The sequence below is a fragment of the Mesoplodon bidens genome (genome assembly GCF_964165515.1).
Source record: "Mesoplodon bidens genome assembly, chromosome: 2".
NCBI lineage: Eukaryota > Metazoa > Chordata > Mammalia > Artiodactyla > Ziphiidae > Mesoplodon > Mesoplodon bidens.
This window is the reverse complement of record NC_138177.1, coordinates 58,779,004-58,802,903: the sequence shown is the minus strand read 5'-3', so window position 1 is coordinate 58,802,903 and position 23,900 is coordinate 58,779,004. Positions and strand designations below refer to the sequence as shown.

At 38.7% G+C, this 23,900-nt stretch overlaps 3 protein-coding genes across 3 annotated transcripts in view; 2 read left to right on the top strand and 1 right to left on the bottom strand.

The window, feature by feature from the left end:
• WDR64 (WD repeat domain 64) overlaps positions 1–3,067 on the bottom strand; it is a gene marked incomplete at both ends in the record, with an annotated part of 83,013 nt that extends 79,946 nt beyond the window's left edge. Inside the window, 1 exon segment of the mRNA XM_081257762.1 lies at positions 2,923–3,067. Coding sequence (XP_081113888.1) covers positions 2,923–3,067 — 145 coding nt within the window.
• Positions 3,068–11,774: 8,707 nt separating this feature from the next.
• On the top strand, positions 11,775–16,729 carry LOC308629651 (opsin-3-like; the record flags this gene model as incomplete). Its single annotated transcript, XM_081257750.1, has 3 exons — positions 11,775–11,885; positions 12,246–12,666; positions 16,647–16,729. The coding sequence occupies 3 exons, from the start codon at positions 11,775–11,777 to the stop codon at positions 16,700–16,702; spliced, it is 588 nt and encodes a 195-aa protein (XP_081113876.1). The 3' UTR covers positions 16,703–16,729.
• A 247-nt stretch (positions 16,730–16,976) lies between these two features.
• CHML (CHM like Rab escort protein) lies at positions 16,977–23,431 on the top strand. The gene has a single exon (XM_081225715.1). It carries the CDS (start codon positions 16,985–16,987, stop codon positions 18,938–18,940), a length of 1,956 nt encoding a protein of 651 aa, XP_081081841.1. The 5' UTR covers positions 16,977–16,984; the 3' UTR covers positions 18,941–23,431.
• Positions 23,432–23,900: the final 469 nt, after the last annotated feature.

The following is a 23,900-nucleotide window of genomic DNA, read 5'->3' as shown; positions in this document are numbered from 1 at the left end:
TGCAATGTACTTGGTATCATTTTTGAGGTAAACAACTGTTCCATTAGAAATGTTCTCTCTAGTTCTTAGATTCCTGCCTATGGTGAGAGGTAGACCCTATTGTCCTGTATTTATAAGGGAATATGAATGTATGCCAGTATTAGCAGTCTGATCAAAATTCAGATTACATTTCTCCCTTCTCAGCCTTTCAGTTTAGTCGCTGTCATAAAGGTAATTTATCTAGCAGTACTTGGTTTTGATCAAATCTAATATATATACATATACATATAAACTATACTATAGTACATTATAGTATAATTATAATATAATATATTATAAAATATATATCTATGTCTATAATATATATATATATGTTCTCTCTCTCTAAATATATATATATATATATATGTGTGTGTGTATATACAAACATATATACTACAGAAGAAGGAAATTTTCAGTGTGGCTTTGTAATTGCAAGCTTATAAATGTAAGCAAGATTAACTTGTTAATTTAACACACCTTTAAGGCATACTTCCTGGCTTCAGACTCTGGGCTAACCCTGGGGTTACAAAGCCTTCAAAGCACACACAGTTCAATGCAGGAAAGAAGGGGCAGGTATTTAATACTCACATGTATATAAATTTCTGCAGCTTAAGATTAGCAGGTATAGCCTTGTGATGCCAATAAAGTGCATCAAAAGTTCTAAGGGTGGCTTTGCTTAGGGAAAGTTTGGAAGTTTTTATGAAGAAGTGATATTTGATTTGGGTCTTGAAAAATGAGCAAGAGTTTATAGGCACAAAAATGTGAGGAAATGCACTACACATTGCAGGGATGACACGTGCAAAATCAGAGTCATTAAGAGTATGCCATGCTTGGAAATGCTGAGAGATTCATGTTAGGGCAGAGGTGCATGAAGGGAAGTTCCAGGAGCTGAAGCTGGAAAAGTAGGTTAAGGGATGACTGTGAATAGACCTGGATGCCAAGTTAACGTATATGGAATTTAAGGGTGAACTAATAAGCCAGGAATGTGGCAATTCAAAACAGATTTTTAAAGGAAAATCTCCCTGCAGAAGTATACAGAAAGGAATAACTCTTGGCAAGAAGACCATTATATCAAGAGGCTGCTATAATAACCCAAGAGTGAGATACCATAAAATAGTCAAAATTTATACCAAGACACCTGGCTTAGGAGACTAGGTAGATGATGTCTACGCTAGAAGACTGAGAGACAACACAGGCAAAGCTCAAGAAAAAAAGAGACAAAGAAAGAATTACAAGAGGAAAAAATAAGAAGAAAGTGGTGTGATGAGAGACACTGAAGGAGAAAATTTCTAGAAACAGTGGCAGCTAACTGTTAATGTAGTAAAATGGCCAAGTAAGCTGGAAAATATAAACAAGTTATTGAATTTGGCAGGCATATTAGGTGATCGAATACCTAGGTAAAAAGCATTTTTTCAGCAAAGTGATGAGGGAAGCCAGACTTGAGTTGATTGAAAACAAAGTGGTGACACTATGAGGAAATTTAGTGGAGAAGCAAAGGAAAGACATACAGCTTAAAAGGAAGAGAAAGTCAAGGTCAGGACCATGGTTATAATTTTAGTTTTAGAAGACATAGCCAGTGGAAAAGGAGGTTTTGCAGTTGTTGCAGCAAGGTGATAGCTCTGGAGGGGAGGAGGGATGGAAGAAAGTGGAAGAAAGGACAGGTGCTGCTTCAGGTAATTTAGAAGTGGAAGAAAAGGAATTTGAGAGAATTCTTGTCTTTTGGCTTTGCTTTCACTTATGATGTTGGAAGCTTGACTGAGCGGAGGTGAGTTCCTGTAGAGGAATCAGAAAAAGTGGCAAGGGTTTGGAAAATCAGTTATACAGAGAGTTAAAACAAACTGACTAGGGAAAAATGAAAGCTTATTGAGTAGTTTAGAAAGCCCAGCTAAAATTCTCTGTCATCTAACAAAAGCATATCTGAAAGGTCTGAATCAGCTGTAACACTTAGGAATTGAATGACTTGAGAGATGATTTATCCATACCTCTCATTTTTTAACAAATAAAACGGGGATATAGCAATAATAGTAATAGTTGTCTATTAGAATTGTTATGAGAAGTAATTAAATTATATTTATTAAAGTGACTTATAAATTCTTAAATACTATTCAAATAATACCATTTTGGGTTTGAACACCCAAAGTCAATATTTTCACTTATTCATGACTATACAACCTGGCATATTAAGAGGCTGGCCATGCTGACCCTTTAGCAGTTATGTGGGCCCTGCTTCTTTCCTCACAACAGCAGGATTTGTTCTGTTAGCCTTTTACTCTGCTGTTAAGCCTTGCTCTTCACTGCTGTCCTCAATGCTCTGAAGCTACACACTACACCACTTCCCTTCAACCTTGACCATGGAGCTGTACTTTCAGTTCTGTGTTGGTATCAGCTGCTAATAATCCTGGCAGACTACTGTTCACCACCTTTCCCTTACCTTCTCATGCTTGAAATTATTCTAGCTTAAAGACGTGGGGAGAGGCCCAGAGAGTGAATCATGGTGAGGTAGGAAACTTTGCCTTACTTATAGAAGTCTTCATGATCTTGTGATATCGTTAAGTAAAGAGATGTCAGGTGGCTCATGTGGCTTGCTAATGGTCATTATGCACTACTGAGAGTCCCAGGGCAATCAGTGAGCCACCAAACGGTAGATCCCACAGAAGAATGCTTAAATGTCATTTAATCCAACCCCCTAATTTTACACTTGAGTCAACTAACATTCAGAAAAATGAAAAGAGCTTCCTCAAGTCCACTTAGCTATTCAAGGACATATTCAGAATGAGGACTTGAGGGCCCCCATTCAATGTCTTTGCTATTAAGCTATGTTGCTTCTCCATGATGGCTTAAAGCTCTTCCCAGGTCTAATCAATGGACCCAACTGGACTGCCCTGTGATCACTGATCTTACCTTCTTTCTGGATAAAAAAGCCAGCTCTTTCATCTCTTTTCTGAGCTGCTATACGTTCAACCAATTTTTCAAACCCTCTCAAGGCTGTCCTGAAATTGCTAATCTGAAGTGCAAGGTTGAAATGTTTTTCTTCCCTGATATCCATAGGGACATAGGGAATCTTTTATTTCTGTCCAGAAAAACAATGTAAATTTGCCAACTTGGAAAACTTTCCAGTTGTTACAATGCCTCCCTGTTACCTCAGTTTTTGCCCTAGGTCTCATTCCTTTGATCTTAAAATCCCATACTGTGGGTAGGAATAAGAGTTGCTGCCACTAGGAAGTTAGCAGGGAGAAACACTGACTTTGGTCTAATGCATTTCATATAGGCAAACATTTCAGTAAAAATCCTGACCTCATAATTTTACCAGTGTCCTGCATATGGTCCTCATTGCATCATAATATATCTGTAACATCATCCTTCCTTCATAAGGAGGAGATTGAGATTTCTTTCCCCATAAATTGTGCGTGTGTGTGTGTGTGTGTGTGTGTGTGTGTATACACTGCCTAAGAGGGAAGAAAAATGGGTAAAGATCAAGTAAGGAAACTGGGAGGGATAAGTCAAAGGACAAGGGTTAGGGAGCTCAGAGAAGGCCTCATTAATAGAAAGACATCTGGGCACAGACCAGAGGGAGGTAAGGTAGCAAGCCATGTGGGTAAATGGTAGAAGGGAGTTCCAAGAACAGAAGGCATAAAGTCCTGAGATCAAAGTGTGCTTCACGTATCTGAGAAACAATGAAGAGATCATGTGACAAGGGTGATGTGGGATGGGGAAGAGAGGTGGGGAGATAAGGTCAGAGAGTCAGGGGACAGGGAGCAGATCTGTTGTAAGGACAGTCTATACAGTAATCCCTAATCTACTATTGAGTAGAATACTGATATGATCTGATTCACAATTGAGAAGGATTGTTTTAGCTGCTTTGTGGAGGTAAACTGAAGGAAAGAAAGAGTAGAAGCAGGGAAACAAATTAGGTGGCAATTTCAATAATCCAAGTAAGAGTTAATAGTGGTTTAGATTAGGATATTAGTGATGAAGGTAGGGCTAAGATGTCAGATTGCATGAGGGTAAATATGACAGAATTTGCTGATAGATTAGATGACAGTGGGATAGCAAGAGAAGGATCAGGAATAACTCCAGGGATTCTGGAAGGGTAGAGTAGTTACTCATTTTTGGGGAGCAATTCAGTGGGAGAAGCAGATTTGGGGGGAAGAATTAAGAGTTCAATTTGGGATGTGTTAAGTTTGAGATGTCTATTAGATAAACAATTGTGGAGATTGAATAGTCAGATATAGAAGTCCAGGGTTCAGGGGAGAGCTTGAGAATCATCAACATTTAGGTGGTATTCAGAGCCATTGGACTGGATGAGATCTCCTTGAAGAAGCAAAATAACTGAGAACCAAACCCTGAGCATGCCAGTGTTCAGAGGTCAGAGTGCCCAGAAAGAACCACTGACTGAGACTAAGTAGGAGTGGCCAGTGATGTAGAAGAGCCAAGAGAAAGGAGTATTTCAGAAACCAAGAGAAGAAAGTGTTTTGAAAAGGAAGGAGACATTGGAAGGACTATCAGTTTACTCAATAAAGAAATTGCATGGGAAGAAAAAAGAAGGAAGGAGAACCTGCAGGTTAAAAGGAACTTTAAAGATACACCAACTAGTCATAGTATGTGGACTGTACTTAGATCCTGACTCAACAATCAAACTGAAAAGTAATTCCAACATGTCTGAGATAATTGGAAATTAGAACACTGACTAAGATATTTGATGATACTGAGAAGTTACTGTTCATTATTTTAGATGTAATAATTATATATTATATTATATTACTGTTATGTGATATATTTTAGAGTGTGAAATAAAATTCATATTTTATGGCAAGACAATAAAAATTTAACAATAAAATATTTCTCTGCCCTTTGGCCTCCTCTGTGTCCTCTACTGTGCATTGTGTATCTGCATTCTGCATTGACCAAACCTTCCCCATCAGTAGAAATACCTGAAAGAGAAACATTCTCCTAGCACCAAAAAAACAGCTCCTTAAAATATAACATTCCTTTTTCATCTAGTAAGGGGCCACAGTGACACTTAGATCTGAACTGTGTAAACTGTCAATAATATGTCATTTAATGTACAGCCCTCTGTCTCAAAAAACTTCACAAGAACTGTGCCTTGACTTTTAACAGGCAGAAAAGTTCTTGGAGCTTTCTCAGATGCTGTTCCTGGGTTATAATTCTCAAATTTTGCTAAAATTGAAAATTTCCATTTCTTTCATAGATTGACTATTGATTAAATTTCATCGACAAGAGCTACATACTGAAGTATTTATAGATAAGCGTTAAAATACAAAGGAGTGGCAAACTGTGCCAAATACTGATGATAGGCTATATAAGGTGAGGACTGATGATTGACCATTGGAATGTGCATTATGGTGACCTTGAGAAACACTGTCTCAGTGGAATGGTGGATCAAAGAGAGAGTGGGAGGAGGGACAGTGGAAACAGCAAGTATAAATGCATATTATGGCAGTGGCTTTTGGGAACATCTTAGAAGTATAAGCTGGAACAATTCACAATTATTGTGGCCATTTTTTTTTTTTTTTTTTTTTTGTGGTACGTGGGCCTCTCACCGTTGTGGCCTCTCCCATTACGGAGCACAGGCTCCGGACGCGCAGGCCCAGTGGCCATGGCTCACGGGCCCAGCCGCTCCGCGGCATGTGGGATCCTCCCAGACCGGGGCACGAACCAGTGTCCCCTGCATTGGCAGGCGGACTCTCAACCACTGCACCACCAGGGAAGCCCTATTGTGGCCATTTTTAGAGCTACAGGATGCAGTGGTACCTGTATTTTCTCAATTGCAAAAATGACATAACCATCAGTTTAAAGAACTTAAAAGATATCACTCATGTTCCCACCCCTCTTACAAAATTATTGATTTTAGAATATTTCCTTCTAGTCTCAGGCCACATACTTTGATAATTGTATGCAGTTTCAATAGAATCATGCACATTATTTAAATATTAATGTATTCTTTCATAAATCTGTCCCCATGTTTCTAATAACCTTCATAAGTATATATTTTTTCTTTTCCATCTATTTTTCTCAACCAAATATTTAATTATTTTATTAATTGCTTTTTTACATATAAATAATTGTGAAGGTGATTGATATAAAAATTCAGAAGCAAGCACACATCTAGCTGTGTAAGGAAAGAAATAATATTGCCACTCTTAGAGAAAGGGTCTAGTTAAAAAAAATAGTTGGAATGATTTCCCTGAGCTATTTGGCTTCAGCTTCTATGAGTCTTATGAAATCTTGTGTGTGGAAGTCAGTGGCCAAGGCCATGACATAAAGCCCATAGTTAGGTCCTCAGCTGGTCTGTGACGTGGCCCAGGCACCAGCTATCTGATAGTAATCCTGCCAGGAGCAATAGGTTGCTCTGCTTTTTCTGCTTCTGAGTTCACCCTAGTCAACTCTAGTTATCAACATAAGTAAGTGAAGGACCCCTCTGGCATGAAATGAGGATTCTTGACTGGTGCGTGTGGCAGGGCAGGCAGGAGCTTCAACACTGCATGATGTTGGCCAGTCAGGTACTGCTAAGAATCTGGGCCATGTTCACCCAGGTATTTACAGGATAAAAAAATAATACAAGAGCAGAAGATACCTTGATAACTCTCTTCTGCATGTCTGTCTCTTGAGTTACAATGCTACAGTCAAAACCGATGTCATATATATCAGGGCATAGTTGTCATACTGTTATTTCCCTTTGCCATCACTTTGGAAATTCCCTTATCTTTTCTCTTTTATCCTATATCTTACTTTTCCAGGGTTTATTTCCTCATTTTGGTGGCTTGCATCCAGAAATAATTGCCTGGAAGATAAATTTTTGATAACTTACCCATCTGAAAATATTCTTAATCCTCTTTTGCATTGAATGATATTTGGGTAAGTATAGAATTCCAGGCTGGAAATTGCTTTATTTCAGTGTTTTGAAGATAATATTCCACTGTCTTTTTGCTTCTGGTGTTGCTATTAGAAGAAGTCTATTTTGATCAGATTTTGTTGCTGATTATAAGCTCTTCTGATCTCTGATCCTTTGTACATAACTTATTTTATTCACAACGCCTCCACCTCAGGAAACCTATAAATGCTCTCTTTGTCCCCATTGTACCAAAATTTCACTATAATGGATACTGCTGTGGAGAATATATGTAGATATAGCTATAGGTATATATAGACATATAGATAGAGATATAGCTAGAGATAGATATACATTAACCATAACTTCACTAACCAGTTCCTTTAAGAAATTGAATGATTATTCTTCTATAACTCCTTTGTCACCCAAACTCTGCTTTATAGAGCAAGATTATAAATGAGATTCCATTTCTTAAAAAATACTAATTAATTTTTTATTTGGCTGCATCAGGTCTTAGTTGCAGTAGGCAGGATTTTTAGTTGCAGCATACAAACTCTTAGTTGAGGCATGTGGGATCTAGTTCCCTGACCAGGGATTGAACCCGGACCCCTTGCATTAGGATTGCAGAGTCTTAGCCACTGGACCACCAGGGAAGTCCCAAGATTCTATTTTAAAACAAATGTATGTATTTGGGGGGAGGGGAATGTGGACAGATACCCAATTTTCATTAAACTGATTCCTACATCTCACACATCTGAAAAGCTGTATGCACAAAGAGAAATTGACATTCAGAACTTGAAGTTATGCCAGATTTTCTTTTTTGAAAAAGTTCAATATCATTCACTAACTTATGTTTCCTAAGGCAAGAAATTGTTCAGATATATTTGGCCAGATTTTCTTCAAGGCTTTTCTGCTTCTCACTAGGAATCAAAGTTCAGACATGTCAGGGAAGGATGAGTTCCAGCCCTTGGAAGGAGATTACTCAGTTGAGTAAGGGTCGAAGCGTCCTCTTAACTGACATGTGCATGACACAGAAGGCTAAGGGTTATCAGTGATTCCGAGCAAGAGTGGCAGATAAAACCTGTCTCCATTCACACCCTCATACTTTGTAAAAGGTTTTTTTTGGAATATGAGGGTTGTGATGATTTAATGCTCCAGAGTGGGAGAGTATTAAAATGGCCTTCTTTCTGTCTTGTCAGAGGCTCTGCTTGAGGAATCCCCCCATTCTAGAAAAAGTGTTATACAGCCCATGTAGGAGGATGGGCTGAGAAGTGGAGGCACTGACAAACTGATTCTTCACAGATTAGTCTATTCTCACCATCAAAACACTTAAGAGGAGGCAGGTTCATTAAGAGGTTGAGGAGACCCTTGGTGAGCACTTCCTTAGAGAAAAATTTTAGAGTAGTCAAGTGACCATAACTTTTATCCACTTCTTTCTACCCAACTGGCACTGAAGGGGACAGTCTGTGGCCAGTTCTCCAACAGCAGGCCACATCCAGAATTTGGTAGGGCAAGGATGCATATGTATTTCCAGAGGGCCAGATGCAAGACTCTGAGTAGAAGAGCCAAGCTGTGTCATCTTGGCACTGCCTGTATGGTCTAAGGGACCCTAACCAGGATCTGAGAGGGAAACCCAAGGAGCCAGCTGACAGAGACATTGCCCCTGTCGAGGGAATTGTGGGAGAGATATCTCCAGTGACCTCGGGTCCTCTAGAGATCCCACAAATCACCCCAGGAGAGAAAAATACAGCATTGAAAATCTGCTATAATCAGAGGGCACCAACATCAGATGACAACTTTATCAATCAAGGAAGATTTTTCCTCAAAATCTCAGAGGGCTCCAGAGCAGCATCTAAAGGTAGTGGTCAAGGAAATAGGAGAAGCTAAGTTTGTTGTTTCCTCAACCCCCCTCCCCAGAAGTTCTCCAGGCTACAGCAGGCTCTGTCTTGGAGGGTTGACAGATGAGTTTTCCAAGAGTTTTAACATTTCATTACTACAATGTTCTGGACTTTATATTACTTGAAAGTGAGCAGAAAGGCTTTGAGAACTGATAAAATGTCAATGAAGGGCAGTGAAGAATAAGTGGAAAGAATATATTTGAAATGAGTACTGCCAAAGACAGTAAAGTTTTTTGCTAGCACTATACTGAGTCCAGCTCACTCAGTAAATTGGTTACTTTGCAGACACTGTACTTCTCCTACTTCGAGAGAGTGAGATGCAGGAATAATTGGTATAAGCTTTTTATTGTGCTAAAATACACACCACATAAAATTTACCATTTCAACCATTTTAAGTGTACAATTCAGTGGCATTAAGTAATTCACAATTTTGTGCAACCATCACCACTATCCATTTCCAGAAGTTTTGCATCATCTCAAACTGAAGCTCTGTACCCATTAACCACTAACTCCCCATTCCTCCCTCCCCTCAGCCTCTGGCGACTACTATTCTACTCTCTGTCACTATGAATTTGCCTGTTCTAGTTACCCTGTATAAGAGGAATCTGTAATATTTGTCATTTTGTGTCTAGCTTATTTCACTTAGCATAATGTTTTCAAGGTTCATCTATGATGTAGCATGTATTAGAATTTCATTTATTTCTATGACTGAATAATATTCCATTGTATGTACATAACACATTTTGCTTATCCATTTATCTGTTGATGGACATTTGGTCTATATCCACCTTTTGGTTATTGTGAATAATACTGCTATGAACACTGGTGTACAAATACATGTTCCTGTCCCTGCTTTCAATTCTTTTGGCTATACGTCTAGCAGCAGAATTACTGGCTCATATGATAAATCTATGTTTAACATTTTGAGGAATGCCAAGCTGTTTCCACAGTGGCTGCACCATTTTACATTCTCACCAGTGGCACAGCAGGGTTCTAACTTCTCCACATCCTTGTCAACACTTTTTAGTTTCTTTGTTGTTGTTGTTTTTATTTTTTGATAATAGCCATCCTAGTGGGTGTGTGGTTTTGATTTGCATTTCCCTAATAACTAAAGATCATCTTTTCAAGTGCTTATCAGCCATCTGTATGTGTATCTTTGTAGAAATATCTATTCAAGTCCTTTGACGATTTTTGAATTGGGGATGTTTGGCTTTTTGTTGTTGTATTGTATGAGTTATGTGTTCTGGATATTAATCCCTTATCAGATATATTATTTGCAAATATTTTCTCCTATTTTGTGTGTTGTCTTCTTACTCTCTTGATAGTGTACAAAAGTTTTTCATTTTGATGAACAAAAGTACAATTTATTTTTTCTTTTGCTGCCTATGCCTTTGGTGTCATATCCAAGAAATCATTGCTGAACCTAATGTCATGAAGATGTTTTGTTTCTTCGAAGAATTCTATAGTTATAGCATATAAGTTTAGCTCTTTGAGTCAATTTATGTCAATTTATGTATGGTATAAGGTAAGGTTCTAACTTCATTTTTTGCATGTGGATATCCAGTTTTCCCAGTACCATTTATTGAAATGTCCTTTCCCCACTGAGTAGTCTTGGCATCCTTGTTGAAATCTCTATTCATTACATAGTCTGTCCTTATGCCAGTACTGCACTTGCTTTTTAAGTTGTAGTATTTTTGGCATTATCCTACGATTACATAATTCTGAAAATGAATAGAAACATATATCGTTACTGACAAAGTGAATAATATTTGTAGTATCATTACCTGTTTCTGTCAAGTATAATAAATAACCTTAACAGTTGATTGTATTATAAAAGTAAATCTATCAAAATTCTTAAACGTCTGCCAAAAGCCTCTTATTCCCTTTTTATTTCCTTCACTGATACTATTCCTCTTGCTTAGGCATTGCCCTGGACTTTAAAGCCAAAGTCCTTTTACTAAAATAGCCAAGAACCTGCATTATCTGGCCAATCACTGCTCACCTACTTCTCTGCCCTTATTTCATAATTCTCATTCCACTCCAGCCACATTGGTTTCTTTGTTTTTCCTCCAATATGCCAAGCACAGTCCCACCCCATTACATCTACCCTGTGCCTGCAGTACTCAGTGAGGCTATCTGTAACCACACTGTACAAAATAACAACCTCTCCCCTCCCTCCGAAATACCCTTTCTCTGCTTTACTTTTCTTTATGTCACATTTCACAACACTACATATGTACTTATTTGATAATCATCTGTTCTCCCAACACCACCAGAATGTAAGCTTTGTGAGAGCAGGGACTCAGCACCAATGAATGAATGAATGAATGCTTTAGGAAAAAATGAGTCCTTCGTTCATTCAACTAATATTTATTGAGACCTTACTGTAGACTAGTCAGTAAATGCATAAATCTAAAATACAAAATTAAATGAGTTTTTTAAAGAAGTGGGTAGGTCAGTCTCACAGACAAATCCAGATTGGAAGTCTTAGTGACAAATCAAGATTTTAAGGACGGAGCACACTGCCCCTCAGCTATTGCTCAATGCGCCCTGATGATTAGATTTTACCCCCCAAGGAACTTGTAATGGAGGTTCACTGAGGCTAGTCATTCTCTACCGATCTTTTGAATGGAGATGGGAGGAGGCACACACCTTCGTGGAGGGCAATTACTTTGCCCTTGCACAGACACTGTGCTAGCCAGCAGTGACCAGGAAAGGCTGCAGGTCTGGCTAGGGACTGCATCCCCTCGGGCCCTTTTGGGGCCTGTGCAGAGGCAGCATCGCGGCCCTGCAAAGACTGATCAGTTCACGGACCTGTGCTTGACTTGCCCTCTGTTTTCACTGTGTAAAAGGCCAGAGGAAATGTGCTGCTTCAAGTATAGCACCACTTCTGCACCTGCTAGATATGGTCTGGAGATTGAGGGCGCAGCCTGGGGGTCGCCACAGTGAGGGCCTTAGCGACAGTGTGTATCCACTGCTACTTCAGGGAGGACAGGAAGGGCAATATGGGCAGGGCTGGGGTGTGGCCTGGGTTTGCATTAAGTGTGCGACTCTGTTTGGCAGCGGGTCGTAACAGCTTCCTGGGGAGGGAGAAGCCAAGGACGGGGGTCCCTCGTGTAACCCCCTCATGAGCACGTGGTGGGCCAGGAGCCCATAAATGTTCCTGAATGAGTGGGTGGGTGGTGAACGCCAAGAGGCCTTCCAGCTGGGTGAGGGGGAGCTGCGGAGTGAGTAATCACGGTGGTTGATCTGCCTACCGGCTCTCACTGACTGGGCGGGTGGGGCCTGGGTACCGGAAGGAGGCGAGGGAAGGGGAACCTGAAGAGCAGGGACTCAGCTAAGACTGCGAGAAGGGGCGGGGCTACAAGGCGCGTCGCGGCAGGACTACAATGGCGGGAAGGGGCGGGGTTACGAGGAGCGCCGGGGGCGGGGAGGGGGCCCCGAGCGGCATCTAGCTACCCGCGCATTGGCCGGAGGGGGCGACGGGTACCTCGGAGCGCCCTGCGCCCCACCCAGAACCTAGCGCGCCGGCGCCCGGCTTGCACACGTCAAGGCACTGCGGCGGCGGCGGAGCCGGCTGGGAGGGCGGCGAGGGGCTGTGGCCTGGGCAGCCGAGGCTTACGCAGCCTGTCAGCCAGGGTGCCTACGAGCTCCTGGTGCTTCTACTTAGCTCCGTGGGACTGCTGGGCGTCTGCAGCAGCCTGCTGGTGCTCGTCCTCTACTTCAAGTTCCCGTGGCTCCGCAGCCCCGCCCGCCTCTTCCTGCTTCACGTCAGCCTCGGCAACCTGCTACCCTCCGTCCTCCGAGCCGCGCTAGCTTTCGCGTTCCGCCCGAGGGGCGGCGTGGTGGGGGGAGCCACGAACTGCGTGTGGGGCGGCTTCAGCAACAGCCTGTGGGGTGAGTGGCCGGGATAGACCTCCCGCTCCTGCGGCCTCCTGCCCCCGGCCCCGCCCCCTCCCGCTCCTGGACCCCAACCTCGCGGCGGTGCTCGCCTGACTTCACTTCCCCCTACCTCTATTCTTCTGATCTCACTTCCTGCCCTGTGACCTCACCTTCCCCCTGATCTCACCCGCTTCCCCCCACCTCTGCTCCTTCTCCGCCGACCTCTCCTCCTCCAGCACTCGCTGATCTCCCTCCCGCCCTGTGCTCACCAGGCCCCACGCCAACCCAAACCCCAGCCTGTCTGCAGCCCCATCTCCCCTGTGCCCACCTCCTCCATACCCCTTTCTGGCCGCTGTGCAGCTCATCTCACTTCTCTGCTTTCATTTCCTAATTTAATTCAACAGGGCACGAGACAATGGCTTTTACACTTTGAGGAAAGAAATGAGGGGCTGTGGAGTTAAGAGATTCAAAGAAAAAGTGTTTGTTTTGTGAAAGTTGGAGAGGGTGATGAGAAAAGATCTAATTCCTATATTACTTCCCGAAACTGAGAGGTAGAAACCTAACATAGTAGTAATGTGTAAATTCTTTTTAAAATTTGCCCATTAGCAGTTGTAAACCTTTGACTGCTTCCTAGGAAGTGAGATCGTTTTATTCAGGTCCTCAGAATGCAAATTGGCATGTGCCCTATTAGCTATTTTTACTATAATTTCCTCCGTATAGTTTCCAGCACACCAAAATCTAAGGTGCGTTTGCAAATGGCTCAGAGAATCCCATCTCAAATGAACAAATAATTAGCTGTGCAGCCAGTAGATGTCATTAAAGTAGAACTTGATTGTGAATACAATACTCTTAACCCGTATGGAAGATTTAAGTCTCACTGAGACTTGACATTTTGAAGGATGAACCAGCCAGTGTGTCACTGAAGATGTGATTTTTCTAAGATTGGGAAAGTATCTTTTTGTGTATGCTCCAGAATTTCATTTGTACAAAGATTTGAAATAGAAATGTATATTTCTCAGGTCTTAAATTTCCTTTAAAAAGAAAAGAATCCTGAAATCCATTGATAATTTATTACTGCCTTTATCTTGGCAGGTTTATGAGAATAAAATCTTTGTAGTGTTATCAAAAGTATTTTCTTATTCACCAACCTTCTATGTGGTGATAAATCCAAATATTATATTTGTTATGATTCCTTTTTTTATCTCTTGAGGGAAACAAGAAAATGCAATCGAGATCATAATTTTATTTATTTGATTGTCTCAATGATTCTAATATTCTAATACTACCTACCCCTTCCCCAATAACCCCTTATCTGAGAACTTCATTTATACAAATATTTGAAACTTGGGAGGGGGCTGTAGGTGTGTGAAGGTGGTGATATAGATCACACTATGGATTACACTCTTTGTATTAATTTAAATTACCTAACAGGCAATGTTTCAGGCAGGGCTAAGCTTTAAAGAGGGCAATTCAAGCCAAGCCCTAAAGTGTCATCAGTAGCAGAAATTGGGTCACAGACGTTAAAGTTCTTATCTTTAAGAAGTGTTTTATCTGTGCTGGGAAATTCAGCTTCTATCCTGACTCAGGTGCCTGGGAATTTGAAAACGGGTATATTGAGTTTTTTATTAGTACCAGCATTCCCCTTCTTCCTCATCCCTTCTATCTTGTGGCCCCACCCTGCTGTGTCTCCTTGTCTCTTCCATCCTTTTTCCTCCCTCGTCATCCCTGCTTGGGTCACACCTCAATCAGAAGGGATTTTCTAAGACTGCTAGAAATGTTCACCACACAGTATTTTGCCTGACTACTGCTCTTTCTCTGGGCATTTCTTTAGTGCTTTCAACAATGACTTTAATCTGTTTTGAAGTTAGAGGTGGAAACTCTGGGGCAAGAGGTTCTGAGTCTTGTTTAAGCCCTGGGAGACAAGTCAATAGTGGGTTATGGTGGAGCTGAAAAAGTTCTTAGCAAAGATTAAGAATTTCTTTGCCTGGGGTAAATTCCAAAGACTGTGCTTCTAGGTAAGAGTTAAAGATGAAAAGAGGGAGGGTGCTTCCCTCATTGTTATCCCTGAGCAAGAACTAACCAACCATGGAGTACTGAAGGGGCAGAACATTTTAAAATACCAAAAGTGGCTGCTTGCTCCAGAGGCTTCTGGAGAGGCTGCCCTATCAAGTGGAAAGACCACTGGCCTGATGGTGTGAGAGTGGGTCCCACTCTTGATCCTGTGGCTACCCATCATGTGGACTTTCCCAGTCACTTAATTTCTCCAGCCATCAGTTTTCTCATCATTTTTACGGGGTAGTTGAGCTAAATGTGTTAAGGTTGTCCTGTCCTGCCTTGTATTATGAGGACTCCTTTGATACCTATAGGTTAGAAGGTGCCTGGTTTTAGCACTTATAGCTTATATCCTCTCTCTTACTCCCAACCCTCAGCTGTATCCCCTTATAAGCTGAGAATAAGTACATACTATGGTTACACTTCTTCACATACCCTCATGGGTTCTGTCTTCCTCTGCACACCCTGCTGGATGAAAGCAGAATAAGTAACTCAAACGTACTCACATACTTATGTGAGTAGGCCTGGTAGCCACTTCATTCTGTGCTCAGTTCCTTGTTTCTGAGGGAATGTTGAAAGCAAGTGGAATCCCTGATATTCTTGAGGCAGAGACTTTGACTAGACAGGACTATTAAGATTGCCATCTCAAACTGAGCAGTCAGTTCAGTGAATTAGTCAATTTAATCTAAGTTCCAGTTGAATGGCTTGTTTTACAGATGTCTAAGGTAATTAGTCATCTTAGCTTAGGCGGACCCAATATACACTGATCTAGGATAATTAGTCATCTTAGCCTAGGCGGACCCAATATGCACTGATCAGTAAGTATAGTGGTAAGAAAAATCAGAGCTCAAGAAACTCACTCTTGTTGTGCAATGATGAATGACAGAAAGGCCACCTAACATGTATGTAATGCTTTAGCATAAAGACTTCCAGGTGAGTATGCCTTTCAACTCTTTGGCTGTTGCACCTCTGGCCATACCTACCACCACACAGGTGTTCTGCACATGGAGTATAATCAGGATGACGCTGGACAGGAGAGACTTTCTTCACTACCACCTCCTACCCCTTCAAAAACAAGAAAAACAAACAACGTGTTAATCTTGGCAGAGAGTGTTTGGACAGCCCTTTATCTTGGAAGACAGAGATTGAGGGTCTCAGAGCTAGAGTCTCGCAAAATGCAAGTCACCCTATGTTGACTTGGGTTTTAGAAATAGGTGTTATTTCATGTTAAGATATTTTAACATATGGACCCAGGACTTTTCCTTTTTAACTTATACCTAAAAAACACACCTGTGCGTATGTACATTCATATAAGGATTTCTTATAAAAATATTTTCCCTTCAGTAGACCAGTTCTTTCATATACCTAAATATTTTAAAATGCTAGTTGTATTATTGAATTCATCCTTTTTTAATAATCTGAATAGCTAATTCAGTTGAAATAGTCTCATGTTGCTCCCATAAGATTCAAATGGTAGGTGGGACATGGAAAAATCTTCTATTTGTCTGTCCTAGAAGCATCCACAGACTGTATTGTCACAGAAATATGCATAATCATGACAGTGTGCACATTGTATACAGTCTGTTTCCATAAACACAGTGGAGCCACATGTTACTTGCAATTTAATCTCGCAGTTGTATATCATTTATTCAGATATTTAAAAGCAAAAATTATAGAATTATGTTAATTCTTCTTTATTTTTGTGGGATGTTATTATATCTATTCTTCATTGTTGAATTGCCTGATTTGGAGGAGTCTATATCTTTTGTTCATTTTCAGGAAATTAGAAGAGATGTGAGAAAGCATTTAATGACTTGCTTTAGTAGAGGCTCATGTCCTAAAAACAAGTTGGGCTCCATTGGATTGTAATTTATTTTGCATGAAATTACTTTTCTCTTAATATTGTTCACAATTGTATTCTTTCTTGAATTTTCTTCTTTCAGAGAAGAGTTCCAGTCACAAATGCATATGTGATAACATTTTTGACATTCACTGCTAAGATGAAATGCAGAAGTGAACACCACACACTCGTTCTAGTATTCTCAGATATGATTAGATGTACTTTATCATGTTTTTATGCTACTGACCTATAAGAAAAAAATACTAAAAAAGGGTAGCAGTTAAACACCTAGTACCTGCAACTTCAGTACGTCTGGGATGATCTGGAATATCACAAGGAGAGATTTTATTACAGCATATTCACACCTTATCTGAGCCCTCAGCCTAGGTTCATACACATTTCCTTCATTAGAAGTTGTCACCAGACACTTTACCTCCCAGGATGGACAACAGTCTCCCAACAGAGTTTGATGTGGTTGTAATTGGGACAGGTTTGCCTGAATCCATCCTTGCAGCTGCATGTTCCAGAAGTGGTCAGAGGGTTCTGCATCTTGATTCAAGAAGTTACTATGGAGGAAACTGGGCTAGTTTCAGCTTTTCAGGATTGCTCTCCTGGTTGAAGGAATATCAGCAAAACAGTGACATTGGGGAAGAAAGTACTGCTGCATGGCAAGACATGATCCATGAAACAGAAGAAGGCATCACTCTTCGCAAGAAGGATGAAACCATTCAACACACAGAAGTTTTTTGTTATGCCAGTCAGGATATGGATGACAATATTGAAGAGATTGATGATCTGCAGAAAAATCCTTCCTGGGTAGCATCTAGTACCCTCATTAAGCCTCTGGATTCTACATGCTTGTCTGAAGAAATGCACCCGTTACATGTTTCTAGCTATGAAGTGCCTGCAAAAGGCACTCCAGAAAACAATGGAGAAGTAACTGATACGGCAGAAACCTTGGTGAAAGAAGAATATTGTGGATATAAAACTTATAAACACAGAGTTTCAGATGGTGCTAAAGACGAAATCAAACCTATATTGGAAGACAACAGTGATCCACCAAAGAGAAACAGGATTACTTACTCTCAAATAGTTGAAGAAGGCAGGAGGTTTAATATTGACTTGGTATCAAAGCTGCTTTATTCCCAGGGACTGTTAATTGATCTTTTAATCAAATCAAATGTTAGTCGTTATGCAGAATTTAAAAATGTCACTAGGATTCTTGCATTTCGAGAAGGAAAAGTAGAGCAGGTGCCTTGCTCCAGAGCAGATGTCTTTAATAGCAAAGAGCTCACTATGGTTGAAAAGAGGATGCTAATGAAATTTCTTACATTTTGTTTAGACTATGAACAACATCCTGATGAATACCAAGCTTTCATGCAATGCTCATTTTCAGAGTACTTAAAAACCAAAAAATTAACCCCCAGCCTCCAACATTTTGTACTACACTCAATTGCAATGATGCCAGAGTCATCTTGCACAACAATAGAAGGCCTTAAAGCAACAAAAAACTTTCTTCAGTGTCTTGGAAGGTTTGGCAACACTCCCTTTTTATTTCCCTTGTATGGCCAAGGAGAAATTCCCCAGTGTTTCTGCAGGATGTGTGCAGTTTTTGGTGGAATATATTGTCTTCGCCATAAAGTACAATGCCTTGTAGTTGACAAAGAATCTGGAAGATGTAAAGCAATTATAGATCACCTTGGTCAAAGAATAAATGCTAAATATTTCATTGTGGAGGATAGTTACCTTTCTGAGGAAACATGCTCAAATGTGCAGTACGAACAGATCTCCAGGGCAGTGCTCATTACGGATCAGTCTATACTAAAGACAGATTCAGATCAGCAGATTTCCATTTTGATAGTACCTCCAGAGGAACCAGGAGCATGTGCTGTTCGAGTCACTGAATTGTGTTCTTCAACCATGACGTGCATGAAAGACACCTGTCTGGTACATCTGACCTGTTCATCTTCCAAAACAGCAAGAGAAGACTTAGAATCAGTCGTGAAGAAATTATTCACCCCATATGCTGAAACAGAAACAGACAAGGAAGAACTTGCAAAGCCAAGACTCTTGTGGGCTCTTTATTTTAACATGAGAGATTCCTCAGGAGTCAGCAGAAGCTCATATAATGGCTTACCTTCCAATGTTTATGTCTGCACTGGGCCTGACGGTGGACTAGGAAATGAACACGCAGTCAAGCAAGCTGAAACACTCTTCAAGGAGATCTTTCCAAGTGAAGAATTCTGCCCCCCACCACCAAATCCAGAAGACGTTTTCTTTGATGGTGATGATAAGCAACCAGAGCCTCTTGGAGCCAATACTATAATAATAGCCCAACTAGAATCCTCCGACGGAAGGAAAAACCTAGGAAGCTCAGAGAAGCACCTTCAAAATTAGAAAAAAGCAAACTGGAAATGCTACTTTGGGCCTTCATCCAGTATCAGAATATTCTCATTTAAAGGACAGTTTCCTATATGAGTAATTAGAATTGGTTATTTGATGAATGCCATGCAGATGTTGTCTGTAATTCTCTTTGTGACTTTCAGTTATTGGATGTATTTGTTAACCTATCCATAACTGATTTATTGGTTATTGGACTTCTTTTTGTTTCAGAATGGGCTCCATGAGCCAGAATCTTAAACAGGGTTAGCTTTATTTTAGTACTGGGTATATATGTGAGGGTTCCATATTAGCCATAGTGCTTAAAGGAAGATGGCATTGTATCTGCTGATCTTCAGATTTTATTATTGTCTACAGAACAATAGTATCTAAGGAATATTTTAATTACTTTTGTAGCTATTACAGTTGCTACCACCTCTAAATAGTGAAACACACACAGAGGAAATTATGTGGGTCTTTTGTTTATAAGATAAACATAATATATTAAGTATGATCCTTTATTTGTGAAGGTGATGTTTACAATACATCTTGCAGTTTAATTCTCCTACTTGACCCTTGTAACCAATGAGGCAGTGACGCCACCACAGTCTTATGCATTGCAAAAAGAGAGAGTTCATTTGTAGTTGAAGAGCTCATTCTTGGGAGGTTCAGTCCAAAGAAAATATAGGGGAAAAGATTAGTTCTGGTTTAATACTTCAGAAAATTTCTGAGGAGCACTGCTCTGGCACCTAAAAGAAAAGAACAAAGTAACTCAGGCTAAAGAAAAAATAAATTGCTCCAGGAAAAGATATTTCAGAATGCTTGTTCTGAAATTGCTAAGGAGAAACTGAATGAAGCATTTTTAACCTGGGATTACATATGGTTTTTAAAATCCATCTGTAAATAGATTTCCCAAGGTTTCTCAGTGAAAGTGAAGCATACAATCTTGTTGGCTCCACCACTTTAATTAGTAACACTACAGTTGATAGGAGTGAATCAAAGGAGGGTTACCATGTCCCTTTGGTTGTGTCCCACCCCACAAATAATGAGGTAAATGCCTTCATAATCGACTCCTTCCTCTTAGCTGTTATCTAGAGGATAGAAAACATTTTTTTCCAGAACTACCAGAAGTCATAAAGCAGGTTATACTGTAGCAGCAGATGCTTGTGGAGCTGTCAAAAGAAATAAACTTCCTTCCCTTTAGGTCACTGTTTCCATTCCTCAGACAGAGAATGATAATCCTATAGGAAGGATTTAGGAAGGGATAGGAAAGGATATAGGAAGCCCTTTTAATTAGAGTTCTTGTCCTGGAACAGAGCATTTGCTATGTGCTAGGCACTTATTGTGCTCTCTAATTACAGTTTCTCAACAACCCTGTGAGGCAGATATTATTGAATACATTTTCAAAGAGGAAATAAAGACTTAATAATTCTCTCAGTCTGGTTTGTGGAAGAGCCAACATTGGAATCCAGGCTTTCATGATTTCAAAATCTTTCAACTGATGTTAACTGTTAGAAGAGTGTAGGTACTGTAGGAGAAGGAAAAGATGCTCATGAAAACCAGTCTAGCATTGCTAGTGAATCAAAGTAGACAGACATCTCTTGGCTTATTACTGAGTCAGAGAAATATGAAAATAAAGATTAATTAAAAATAAATATGGCTTAGAGCTGTGGATCTCATTGAAGCAGAATTTGTTTTAACAAAATCATACTTTTTAATGTATCTCTTGATTATTGTGTTATAAAAAGTAATGTTACTAGGCCAAAATATGCTTTGAATAGTTTTTTGTTGATCTTCTATATGTGAGGAAAATGAAATAAGAAAGATTTAAGTAATTTTCAGCTTACTGAAGGAGAGAAGTCATGAATTGGTATTAATATGTATGTTTTGAATCTAGCAGATCTATTATTGGGTGGGTTCTAAGGCTTAAACTTATCAAAACAACTGAAATGTCTGAAATAGACCTAAAAATTAGTTATTAAAATGTAAAAGAATTTAAGATGTTAAGTGAAATGGAGGTGAAGGTAATCCAGACCTATTGAAAAATTTTTAATTTCCATATCATGAATATTTTTATTCATAAGAATTTGAGAAGGGTAACGAGAAGTTGCAAAAAATGATAGAACCAAAGATAATGGAAACAGGAAAATGTTAGATTATTGATAAAATAAGGGTTTTAAAAACTAAGAAAATGAATATATTGGTTTCCTACTTGAATGCAAATAAATTGGAAATGAGAAAAGTTATTACCAATAAAAAGCATTTTAAAAATTAGAGGATATTATAACCTAGTATAATTTTTTGACAAGTTGGAATTTTACCCTATGGGCTTATTGATGAACTTTTTCAAAGGTTCAAAGTATAAATAATATGTGTATCAAAAGATGATACAATATTTGCATTTTGAGGTTAATATTGCCTCAATGCTAGGAGTCAAACATTTTGAAAAGGGTCTCATTCTGAACAAATGCAAAATATTAGCAAATGATACACAACATAAAAATAATTATTTACTGTGACTCAGGATTATAAGGTTGGTGTCCAACAGAATAACCATTAAATCAATATCAGCAGAACAAAATAGTAAAAATGCAAAGTATTAACTACAGGTAACTTTAAAAATATGAATAAAATTCATTTTATTTAATTATCTCTGGTAATGATTTTTTTGGTTTCTCATTGTGATAAGTAATTACTTAAAACGAAGAACTAACATCATTCCTATTAGGAAAGCATAAGAAACATTTCTCAAGCAGAAATTAAATAATCTTGGCACTACTTTTATTTATATATAGTTAAAAAAGCTCATCGTTGTAATAAATCATTAATAAGTATTCATAAATGAGAAAGATAAGGAAAGAGCACAAATATTTTCTATTGACATGGCTTTTGAACTAGTGAAACCTGTAGTATAAACATGCTGACAATAAAAGACTAATTCAGGAAGTTGCAGGATATATAACTTATTAAAATTAATCTTATTTCTAGATTCAAACAGTGACAAACTACAACTTAAAGTGTTTGGGTATTAACATACACAAGCCATTTAAAGAAAGTTATACAACTATGTTGAGATAAGAAAGATGCTTATATAGAAGCAGGTTACAGGAACTGCATCCTAGTATAATGAAAAGGAAGTAAATAGGAAATCTGAAAACCAAAATTAGTGTCCTCACTTTACTACTTACAAGTTGTGTAATCTTGGGAAAATCGTGCCTACTTTCCATTTCACCATCTATAAAGTAGAAATAATGCCTTGCAGAATTATTATGAGGATTAAATTAATGTAAAAGAAATTATGTCCAAAGGACTGGAAATAGGGTGAAGTTAGTATGTAGATTTACTACACTTCCACTTAACGTTCCAACTGGATGCTTTATATAATTTGACAGAATTGTGATAAATAATTCAGGAAAATAAGCAAGAATATGTCTTCTTAACTTGGGGGAAAAAGGGAGTTTCGCACTTCAGATCGTTAAAACATGCTGTTAAGCATCTTTTCTAAATACACTATGGTATTGAGTAGAAAGTTAAGACTAATAAACCAATTGGAAAGAAATATATAATAACTGCTGGTGGAAAGATTAGCTGGAGGTCAGTATAAAAAAAGAAATTAGATCCACTTCACACATAACAGTTTGTTACAGATTAAGCTCTTCAGTAAAAAGGTAAATATAAAAAGACTACAATTCTCATCCCAGTAATTTTGCAAAGGAAACTTTATGGCAAAGAAAAATAGTGACAAGGTAGATGAGATCAACTAAGAAAAATGAAAAATGTATACTAAATAGGAAGAAGACAAAAGAAATGGGGTAAAAGCCACTTGCATTACACAAGGATAAAGTACCCAATATTTTTTAAAAGGTAAGTGCAAATCCATAGGACTTTGTGCTCTTTACTGGGCAAGTTTATGAAAGAATTGAGTTCAAACGAGAAGATAGAAATAAAACGGTATTCAGATTTACTAATATTAAAAATGCAAACTAGAGCAACTTTGACTTAGTTCATGCAATTATATTAGCAAAAAATTTTTAATTGCATGTATCCTCATACCAGTAGCATTATTATATTAATATAGTTTTTTTTAAGAACTATTTAGAAGAATATAATAAGAACTCTATAACCAATCTGTCTTTTGATAGCTCTAACTCACTCTGAGTAGCATATGTCCAGGAAAATATTTTAAAAGAAAAAAAAGTCTATTTGTATAAAGGTATTTCTAGTGATTGCATTCATTTGAGTTTTAAAAAAAGCCCAGTAATTGGGAACTGGATAAGTAAATTTTCATGTATTGGTATTGCTATCATAGACTGTTATATAGCCATTAAATAGTATTGATATATGTAAAACCATATGGGAAAATGTTTAAATGAGACTTGAAAGTGTTAAAACATAAATTACTGTATTTACTGATTGTGTAAAAATTTAGGTCTATTCATTGGAAAGAATCCGAAGAGAACATTGTAATTAGTTTAACATTAAGAGGTTCTTTTTTCTATAAAATACTGATGTGTGAAATAAAAAATAAAAGATTAATTGGTAAAATGGTTTACTGAATTGGTGAGAAAATTAATTGATTTCTAAACTTCTAGATTTCTCCTTTAAATTAAAAAATATATTTAAATGTTAGTGTCAAAAGATAATCTCCAAAAACATGGACAGAAAGTTTTCCGACTCTTGATGAGAAGAAATTCTTGGTCAAGATGGATTTTGTATCTTTTCTCAGTTGCCCAACATTAAGAAATAAGGTATATTGTGATGATAGGTAGGTAGGTAGATAGATAGATAATTTTTTAAATGGGAATTTCAGAGCCAGAGGTAGAAATAATAGAAATGATACTAATGCATTCCAGGACATCAGCATGAAGACATTATATACTAAAGTATGGCCCCTAATCCAAGAACATACTTCATTTTGGAGTCTTGGAGGCCAGGGAAATGAAGGTTGGGTTTGGATTGGTAGAAGTGGCCAAGCCTG

Coding starts and splice junctions, on each gene's coding strand:
- CHML (XM_081225715.1), top strand. CDS start 16,985: ATGGACAACAGTCTCCCAACAGAGTTTGATGTGGTTGTAATTGGGACA.